Raw genomic sequence first — 10590 nt, forward strand, 5'->3', positions numbered from 1 at the left:
AGCGTGGCTCCCGAGAACTTAATTTGGGAGATTCTTACATCCCAGGATGAAAATGGAAGAGAACCCCTTCCCAGTCTGGCCAAAAGAAGAAGACCCAGAAGAGGTCAGAGAAGCTCTTGTTGGCCTCCAGACGGTGGTTGCCCTCAAACCCCAGGCAGATGAGGAAGGAGAAGGCCCATCTCTGGAGTCAGTGCGTTCTGAGTTTATCGGACACCTTCCGCAAAGGACAATGTCCCATTGGATGAAAGAAGAAGCAAGAGTGGGCGTGACAGGCTGCTGGGAAGCCCAATTGCAAGCGTTTCTGAAGAAGATGGAGTCCCCTTGCTCCAGCCGGAGATGCCCACCCTCGGCAAAGGAGCCCACCACCCCATGGGACAACGCCAAGGCATTCTTGGATTCCTTTGAGGAAGTGGCCAAAGCTTGCCAGTGGCCCGGGGAGGAATGGGTACCCAGGCTCTTGCCGGCTCTCCGTGGAGAGACCCAACAGGTCTTGGACAGAATGGTGGCCAACGATAGGCTGGATTACGGGAAAGTGAAAGCCGCCATCTTGCAAGGGGATACTCTGAAGAGGGAGAAGCATCGCCAGCACTTCCGGCATTTCTGTTACCAGGAAGCTGAGGGACCTACTGCAGCGTACAATCAGCTCCAAGACCTTTGTCATGGGTGGCTGAAAGTGGAGAGACACTCCAAGGAGCAGATCCTGGAGCTGTTGATCCTGGAGCAATTCCTAGCCATCTTGCCTCCGGAGATCCAGCGTTGGGTCTGGGAAGGGAAGCCCGAGACTTGTTCCCAAGCAGTGGGCCTGGCTGAAGAGTTCCTTCAGTGGCAACAAGAGGCTAAGGACCACGGTGGAAAGAAGGTGAGAGGGTGGGACTTTGGTTTAGAAGGTGGTAGAAGTCTCCACCTTGGCCAAGAAGCTTAGGAGATAATCGTTGAAAGATATCTCCCTTGTGTTGAGCTTTCTGCCTTAATTAGAGCTACATTTTGGGACGTAGAGTTGCAGTCATGAAGCTGGTGCAGGCTAAGTCAAAAGAGGTGAGTCAAAGCATATGAGAAGCTGGGCAGAGAAAAGGTTATACTAATGATAACCAGACGTCAAATAAAGGGTGTTGTAGCTGCTCCTGCTTCGCCAGGGGTTCTGGAGAACCAGCCCAGCCTTGATCCAGCATCTGTTGAGTTCCTCCTACTCCAACGTCACTCCTGTGTTTGTTTTCTCCTTGGCTTCGGCTTCAACTGGCTAATGTACTGGAAATGGCCAGTTACCAAATGCCCTCTCTCAGCGTTCCCCTTTGGGCTGTTTTTTAGATGTTTGGGACTAGAAGTCCCATCAGTCCCAGAGCAGCCAAGGTTAATTGGCGTTGTGATTCAAAGTATCTATGAGACACCACTCAAGACATCTCCGTTCTATTCATTCACAGTAAACTTGTTCTCCAAATGCAGCCAAAACAGCAGCAACCTTACATGAAAGAAAGATTTTATAGGCTTCAAAAGAACCCAAGATTTCCAGTGAGAGAGAAAGGAAGATATACAGTAGATAGATAGTTAGATTGCTGATAGATGGGTGATAGATAGATGGATGATAGATGATAGATATGGGTAGATAGATGATAGATGGATAGATATGGATGGATGATAGATGGGTGATAGATGGGTGATGGATAGATATGGGTAGTTAGATGGATAGATATGGATAGATGATAGATGGATGTTAGATGGGTGATGGATGATAGAAGATGGATGAATAGATAGATAGATGATNGGAAGACTTTTCATTGGAGTAGAAACCTTGCTGAATATCAGCTTCTTGACTCCGGTGCGAAGCCCTACAAGTGCTTAGAATGTGGGAAAGGTTTTGGCCAAAGCACCCAGCTGACCTCCCACCAGAGGGTCCACACGGGGGAGAGACCCTACAGCTGCTCCAGCTGTGGCAAGACCTTCAACCAGAGCACCAGCCTGATTCAACATCAGAGGATCCACACCGGGGAGAAACCCTATCAATGCTCCGAGTGTGGGAAGAGCTTCCGCCACAGCACCAGCCTGACCTCGCACCAGAGGATCCACACGGGGGAGAAGCCCTACAAGTGCTCGGATTGCGGGAAAGGCTTTTGCAACCAGTCGGGCCTCATTAACCACAAGACCATTCACACAGGGGAGAGGCCGTACAAATGCTTGGAGTGTGGGAAAAGTTTCAGCCAGAGCACCCACCTGACCTCGCATCAAAGAATTCACACCGGCGAGAGACCGTATAAATGCTCGGACTGTGACAAAACCTTTTGCGATCAGTCGGGGCTTGTTAAACACCAGAGGATTCACACAGGGCAGAAACCCTATAAATGCCTGGCGTGTGGGAAGAGTTTTAGCCAAAGCACCAACCTTATTAGACACCAGAGAATCCACACGGGAGAGGAAGCCGACAAATTAACCTCTCTTTGTGACGCAACAGTTGCGTTCCAGTTTCAAATGCCGGCCATTTCTAAGGCTTAATAGAGGCGGTCCTCGACTTACGACCACAATAGAGCCCAGATTTTACGTTGCTAAGTGAGTTTTCCCCCATTTTTTTTTTGCAGGTAGTCCTCGGCTTGCAGCTATTTGGTTAGCGACCATTCAAAATTACAACACCACTGAAAAAAAAATTGAAAGTATGTGGAGATTCTCAGTCATTCAGGTCGTGGTTGTCCCAAAGGGGCTTTTTTTCAGGAGGCAACTGGACTTTCTTGTGTTTTCTTTGAAGACATTTCGCTTCTCCTCCAAGAAGCTTCTTCAGCTCTGACTGGATGGTGGGGAACGGAAGGATTTATACTCCTTGCAGACAGCTGGTCATTTAGCTATGCACTTTTGGGATGAACGCCATTCGAATGGTGAGGGAGGATGAACGGATTTCCAGAAAAACATTGCAGACTACAGGAACCGTTTGCACTTCACTTTGAGATGCAGACAACACAGACTCATCCCCAACGGCCTGAGCCTGTGTTCAGCAGTGAAGGGACACAGGGCAGGAAACATCCTGCAGCCAAGAAGGCTCCACACCCATTTGTACCACTCAGGTGACCCTGAGGGCACAGGTAAACCCCCAAGTGGCCTCAATGACTCTTTAAAAGGATGCAAATGACCAGCTATCTGCAAGGAGTATAACTCCTTCCATTCCCCACCATCCATGCTTGTCCAAAGCTTCTTGGATGAGAAGCGAAACGTCTTCAAAGAAAAACAAGAAAGTCCAGCTTCCTCGTGAAAAAGCACCTTTGGGACAACCATAACCTGGATGACTGAGAATCTAAATGAATAGTTGTAAATTGAGGACTACCTGTGCTGGAAGACACTCATTACATCTCCCTTTGCTTTCTCTTCTTTAGCACATTTATCTCAACGGTTCTTTGGAGTAGATTTCCACAATCTTTCCAGCTTTGTCGACTGGCGGGAGGGGGGGCAGAGTTGGTTGTGCGTGAGCGGCCGGGCAAGCGCACGCACACGCAGCTCCATTTGCGCGAGGCAGGCACCCGCACCCGTTCCTCACACAAATGGAGCGCATGCACTCGCATGCTGCTTCCACAAGTGGGGAGTCGTGCACTTGCAACTTTCACGGTCCGGTTCCAAACTGCTCAAGGCCCGGTAGTGGGCCTCAGCCCCGGGGTTGGGGACCTGTGCTTCAGAGGACTTGGTTTTCCCGCCGTTCACAACCCACTTTGTGGCTCTCCTCAAGTCTTTCCAGGATCTTTCCCTCCCTCTTGTATTATAATGATCACAACTGGCACATCCTTCCAAATATGTTTTGAGTAATGTGGTATAAAATAGACCGATCAGTTCTCACAATCTCAACATCTTCTTTATGACCAATCTCATTAAATATGATGGTAATTTTTTTTTTTTTTTTAAAAATCATCTTCTGACCAGGAGGTGCGGTTGCAACTGAATTTTGTGCGCAGACAAGAACACACACCAGAGCAAGAGTAACGAGAACTTTAATCTAAAAATGAAACGCCACAACCAGGGATCTTCACAGTATTTATCTTTCTCTCTCTCTCTCTCTCTCTCTCCGTCACACTTGTGCTTGGCGACCATTTTCCTTAGTGACCATTTCGCTTCCAATTTAAGAAACGGATTACGGTTGCTAAATGAGGAGAGGGGTTGTGTGTACCTCTTTTGATGCAGCGCAAGATTGCATTGGCTATCTTGTCAACTGCAACACGCTGTTGGCTCACGCTTCATTGACATCTCGGTAACCTTAAGTGTTTATTATTTATTTAAATTTGTTGGCGGCTCAACTCCAATGGACTCTGGCCAGCGTACCAAATTAAAAAAATAATTAAAAACCTTAAAGATTAAAAACAAACAAAAAATTACATACTGGGGAATTCTGGGAATTGAAGTCTATAATGTAGAGTCTCAAGGAAGTCAGTCCTTTTCTGGCCCTAGATCAGGGGTAGTCAACCTTGGCTCTTTTATGACTCGTGGACTTCAACTCCCAGAATTCCTGAGCCAGCTTGGCTCAGCTTGGAAACCTCTCCCTTTACCCTCAGCATGGCTGGCTCAGGAATTCTGGGAGTTGAAGTCCACGAGTCATAAAAGAGTCAAGGTGGCCTTCCCCTGCCCTAGTTGATAGATCTATTCATAAAACTTCTCTCCTGCACATGGAAATTTTATTAATTACATTTATACGGCTACCCATCTCACAATGTAATGATTATGTACAGTAATCATTAAAAACAACATATAGAAACAATAGTTATAAAAATACGAAAAGTCATTATTAAATTTTTTTAAAAAACAACACAAAAAATAGCTTTAGGGCCTGTACTCCAAGTTCCCCCCCAACCCTCCTTCCAATAGACCACTCCAGTCACTCCCATCTCTGAGACAAACTGAGAGGCGGTGCTCAGTGTTGCCACGTGTTGATTGATCATTCTAATAGCCAATCATTGCACGTCCCACCCAACCCTTATCCCAGAATGTACCTTCTTTGCTCCATGATGGGGGGGAGGAGGTCAGGGCACAAAGTGACAACTCTGTAATATGGGGGGTGAGGTGGGGGGAATCTTTTTTTTTCCTGAAATTTGGGACAGCCACCCATCAAACAATATAAAGTTCTAGATCTCTTTATCTGTGTGACACAACCTGAAGCAGATTGGTACTAATCCATAGGACAGTGATGGCGAACCTTTTAGAGACCGAGTGCCCAAAAACTGCCCCTGCCCCGCCGCCACCCCACCTGCCCGCGGGGCCACTCACCGCCTCCTGGGCTGCCGCAGACCACCCAGCAGCGCCATGGCCACACCCTCTGCCCGTCCCCCGCAGCATCAACTGTGCGCAATGGGGCGTGAGGGCAGAATCTTGTCTACACGGTCTGTCTGCCATGTCCTTGGCTGCGCTGCTCGCGTGGGCCATGCTCGGGGGTGACTCTCCTCCAGGGGGGCCTGCTGGCGAGGAGGGGGTCGCAGGGGGAGGCAAAGCTGGGGCAACGGCACGTGTGCCCACAGAGAGGGCTCCGAGTGCTGCCTCTGGCACCCGTGCCATAGGTTCGCCATCACTGCCATAGGAGGACCAAATTGTACCCTACGTCTTCCTGGAGAGCAATTTGATTAAGCATCTGCTTGGTCATTCCAGGAAGTGCAGCTCCTGCTAGAACAGTGGTTCTCAACCTTTTTAATGCCGCGACCCCAACCGGTCATAAGTCGAGGACTACCCAACCGGTCGTAAGTCGAGGACTTTTCCTGCCCGGGAGCACCGTGCATGCGTGGTTCCGCCCCCTGCGCCGGCCGAGGTGTAGCTGGCAAGCGGCAGAGACGGAGCAGGCCGACCACCAGCTGGCCCAGCCCAAGGGAGGTAAGGCACCCACCGGAAAAGGGGAAAAAAAATGGCGGACAGCCTTGCTTGGCGACCCCCGTGAAATGGTCGATCGACCCCAAATGGGGTCGCAACCCATAGGTTGAGAACCGCTGTGCTAGAAGCTATGCTGACAGCCAGAAGGGTGGAAAACAGGCACATTTGCCATTGCAACAGAGAGGAGGGAAAATCCAAAAATCTCTCTCCTCAGGTACAGGTGGTCCTCGACTTACGACCGTAATTGAGCCCAAAATGTCTGTTGCTAAGCAAGACAGTCGTTAAATGTTATGCACCCAATGTGGCCGTGGAGAGAGAGGTGCGGCCTTTGGAACTCCAGAACCAGGTGCTGACAGTTGAAACAATTAGTGGAACAGCTTGCCTCCAAAAGTTGTGGATACTCCACCGCTGGAAGCTTTTAAGAAAAAATTGGACAACCATTTTGAATGGTTTCCTGCTTGAGCAGGAGCTTGGACTACCTCCAAGGTCCCTCCCAACTCTTGTTAATTCTGTTATGTTACTTAGTTTGGGTAATGAAACATCTGCAAGGATACGTAAAAGCTCAGAGAGCACCAAGGACCCCTCATTTTAACGCTGAGGTATAATTGTTCTCCTTTATCGGAACTGGAAGTAAATGCTGGTTTGGGGCAGAAAACATCATAAAATGTGCTGCAAACAGCCATGAATGCAGGCCAGCTGCTGAGCGTTTGAAACGGGGTCACTGGACCATGGGGGGTACAGCTGTCTAGAACTCCAGAACTGGATCATAAGCATCTCTGGAAAGGGTAAATCATAACTCTGAAAGAGAGTTGAAGAAGCTTCTTGGATGGGAAGCGAAATGTCTTCAAAGAAAACCAAGACAGTCCACTTGCCTGAAAAAACACCTTTGGGATAATTTTGAATGGTCGCTAAATGATTGTTTGCTAAAGGACCTGTAGTTTGGGAGTGGTGGTAGGTGAACAGGCAGCCGGTTGCCCTGGCAACCATTTTGTGTGACACCCCCCCCATCCCATATCCCAAAGCAGTCGCCCAAAACACACCAGAGGCCCTGCTTTAAACGGCAGAGAATGGAGAAAAGCAGCTACGACATGTATTGTTTTAATAAAAAGATACTACTCTGAAAATATTTCTCCACAGTAGTCCTCGACTTTACAACCACGATGGAGCTCAATGTTTCTCTTCAGAAGCCATTTGTTAAGTGAGTTTAGCCGCGTTTTACGACCTTTCTTGCCACAGCCGTTAAGTGAATCACTGTAGTTGTCAAGTTAAGTAACACGGGTTGTTAAGCGAATCCGGCTTCCCCATTGACTTTGCTTGGCAGAAGGTCGCAAAAGGGGATCATAGGACCCCGGGACACTGCCACCGTCATAAATATGAGTCAATTTGCCTAGCGTCCGAATTTTGATCACGCGACCGTGGAGAGGGTACAGCGGTCACTAAGTGTGGAAAACGGTCCCAATTCCATTTCTTTCAGTGCTGTTGTTAACTTCAAACAGTCAGTAAAAGAAATGTTGTACGTCGGGGACTATCTATGTCCACTGATTGCCAGGGCTAATTTTAGACTCTTCAAATATTGCCAGCCAGGTGTGGATGACTTCTCGGCTTGGGAACAAGGTGCCATGGAGGATGGGAAGTGGAAGCACTTTTTTCTTGACTGAAACCTGAGACGGATAGGTAACCACTATAGCTATCAAGAGCCGTGGTGACGCAGTGGTTAGAATGCAGTACTGCGGGCTACTTCTGCTGACTGCTGGCTGCCGGCAGTTCAATTCTTATCCTCATCATTGTGCCGTGGTGGCACAATGGTTAGAATGCGGTATTGCGAGTTAATTCTGCCAACCGCCAGGAGTTCAATTCTCACTGGCTCAAGGTTGACTCAGCCTTCCGAGGTCGGTAAAATGAGGACCCAGATTGTTGGGGGCAACAGGGTGTAAACTGCTTAGAGAGGGCTGTAAAACACCGTGAAGCGGTATATAAGTCTAAGTGCTATTGCTATTGCTATCCCCCCCAAAGCAGCACCTTTGCAGCTCCCCAGTGCACAACTCCCTGAAAGAGACGAAAGAGTTCAAATCTTTTGACACACATACACACACCCCCAACTGCGGAAGTTCCACATATTGCTTTAATGCCAGTTGGACTGGAAATTTTCTCTGATTGCCGGGAGCAAAACTCCGACATAGGCGAGCAGGTCGGTGGCTAATCAGCTAATCACTCAGCTTCTCCGAAGTCTCGCAAGCCATGGCCTCCAACTGAATCTTGTCTCCACATTCGAAAACACTGATACTTTTGCCCAACGCGTACATTTTCTGGTGGGCCAAGCACGGCGAGTGCTGCTTCAACTTCTGACCGTATTCGGGGCGTTTACAGGTCTTCTCCTCCGCGTGAACCATCGGGGGGTGAATCAATTTGGGCTGGTCCAGGAGGCTGCAATCTGCGTTTTGATACATCCGTTCCCCCAGGTGGACTCTCTGATGTGAAGCCAGGTATGTGCTCCGGCTGAAGCTGTTCCCGCACTCGGCGCATTTATGGGGTTTCTCACCCGTGTGAATCCTCAGGTGGGAATTCAGAATCGCCTTCTGACTGAAGCTCTTGCCGCACTCGACGCAGATGTACGGCTTCTCCCCCGTGTGGATCCTCCGATGCTTGATCAGCGTGGACAAGTCGCAGAAACACTTGCCGCAATAGGAACAACTGTAAGGCTTCTCTCCCGTGTGGATCCTTTGATGGGAGGTCAGTAGGTCGCTACGGATGAAGCTCTTCCCGCACTCCAGGCACTTGTACGGTTTCTCCCCAGTGTGGATTCTCAGGTGTATCTTCAGGCTCGACTTATAACTGAAGAACTTCCCGCAAACGTTGCACTTGTATTTTCTCTTTTCGTTCGGTTTCTCTTCGGGGAGGGAAGCGTTATGGAATCCCACCGCTTGGGAAGCCGTGTTTTTCTTACACTTATCCGTGAGGTAGTTTCTCCTTGTCCTCCTCAGCGGACGCACCTCTTCCAACGTTTGGGGCTCGGCTCTGTCGGAGGCAACTTTCAAAAGTTCCCTGCTGTTTTCATTCTGCCGGACATCACCTGCTGAAATAAAGAGAGGTTTGAAGAGGGCCAAAGGGAGAAGGCCTGGGGTCTCTCCCTCTCTCTCCCTCTCTCTCTCTCTCTCTCTCTCACACACACACACACACACACAGAGTGTTTTTATGGCTGGGGAATTCTGGGAGTTAAGGAGCACACATCTTAAAACTGCCACATGGAAAAACATTTTGCATCCCAACCACGAAATGCTTGCAAGTTGAATTGTTCAGTGATATGCTGTCAACTTAGAGGTATCTATAGGGAATGGTCATATACCCCTTCATTCTCATCCTCCAGCCATCTCCTTTCTTCCTACCAATAATAATTGCTACTAATAAAGGAGAATATTTGTAGTTCAGGGTTGGCATGAGGGGTCCTTGCTTGTTTTCTTGCATTTTATTAGCCAAACTATTGCTACTGATTAGGTAGGTAGGTAGGTAGATAGATGGATGGATGGATGATAGGTAGATAGATGGATAGATGGATGGATGGATGGATGGATGATAGATAGATAGATAGATAGATAGATAGATAGATAGATAGATAGATAGATAGATAGATAGATAGATAGAGTAGAAATAGAGATAGAGAGAATATTTTTTTGTTAAAAAAGATAGCCTGCAAAGTTTTATTAGTCTACTGGGGGGAGGGAGTCCATTTCTACAGCCAAAGTGTAAATGTAATCTGTTAGTAATTCTTTGATTTTTAAACAGTGGCTTCTAAAGAACTCACTCCTCTGCACCAGAAGAAAGACGGCCACAAAAAATGTGATCCAATGTGTGTGTATGTTTACTTGCTTAAAATTCCTAGCTACTATAGGCGAGTAGGAAGTTTTTCTTTCTTCTTTAATTTACAGGGCTTAAAGGCTGCTCTAATCAGGAACCGACTCTGAGCGGTACACAATGTCCCCTCCCTAATCCAAGATAAAAGAAAACAATATATAATTCCTGAATTAACCTGTGTTCTAGACTTCAGAACACAGAGGGTGGGGAACATCTGCAAAAAAAGGAAACCAAAACTTTGAAGTAACCTAGCTTCGCATGTGGGGTGAAAACAGCTTGTCAGCCCTACAAGCCTTGCAACCCATAATATGTGGAGGGTCCCAGGTTGCAAAAGGCTGGTGCACAGGGGGGAAAAAAAAACATACCGATTTTTCTTTGGCTTATTCCATGGAAATCCAGGAATCTTTCCTTCATACTCACCGCATGAATCTCTAGCTTTCTCCTCTCCCTCCAGGAAGGGCTTCGGGACGCTCTCCCCACTATCAGTTGAGTCCAGCTCTGTCTTGGCTGGGGGAGCAGCTGCTGTCATCCCCTGCAATGGCGGACAGGATCAAAACTCAAAACAGGCACAGGGAAAGCAAGGTAAGGGTGTCCCAAAGTTGCCTTTTTTTCAGGAGGCAACTGGACTTTCTTGTTTTTTCTTTGACGATGTTTCCATTATCCACCATCTAGTCCAGACATGTCAAACAGAAGGCCTGAGGGCCGGATGCGGCCCGTGATCTCTGATCTCCCTGATCTCCCTTCCTTCCGCCGCGCCCTTAAGACATGGCTATTCCAACAAGCGGGACTGGCCTAGGGCAATTTTTAGAGGGGTTTTAATCATATTTTAATTAGACTAAATTTAAATATTTCTTCTTAATTAATTTTAATTCTGTAATTGTTATTTATGTTTTTTAAATTGATTGTCAGCCGCCCTGAGTCCGCAAG

General features: G+C 47.9%; 1 protein-coding gene across 1 annotated transcript in view; it reads left to right on the plus strand.

The window, feature by feature from the left end:
* LOC114922812 (zinc finger protein 420-like) overlaps nucleotides 1-10590 on the plus strand; it is a 48608-nt gene that overhangs the window by 24931 nt on the left and 13087 nt on the right. The window contains exon 4 of the mRNA XM_029284808.1: nucleotides 1811-2405. Within this exon, the coding sequence (XP_029140641.1) occupies nucleotides 1811-2405 (595 nt within the window). The remainder of the gene's footprint in view (nucleotides 1-1810; nucleotides 2406-10590) is intronic.

This window comes from Protobothrops mucrosquamatus, unplaced genomic scaffold, assembly GCF_001527695.2.
Source record: "Protobothrops mucrosquamatus isolate PMUCROS unplaced genomic scaffold, P.Mucros_1.0 scaffold962, whole genome shotgun sequence".
NCBI lineage: Eukaryota > Metazoa > Chordata > Lepidosauria > Squamata > Viperidae > Protobothrops > Protobothrops mucrosquamatus.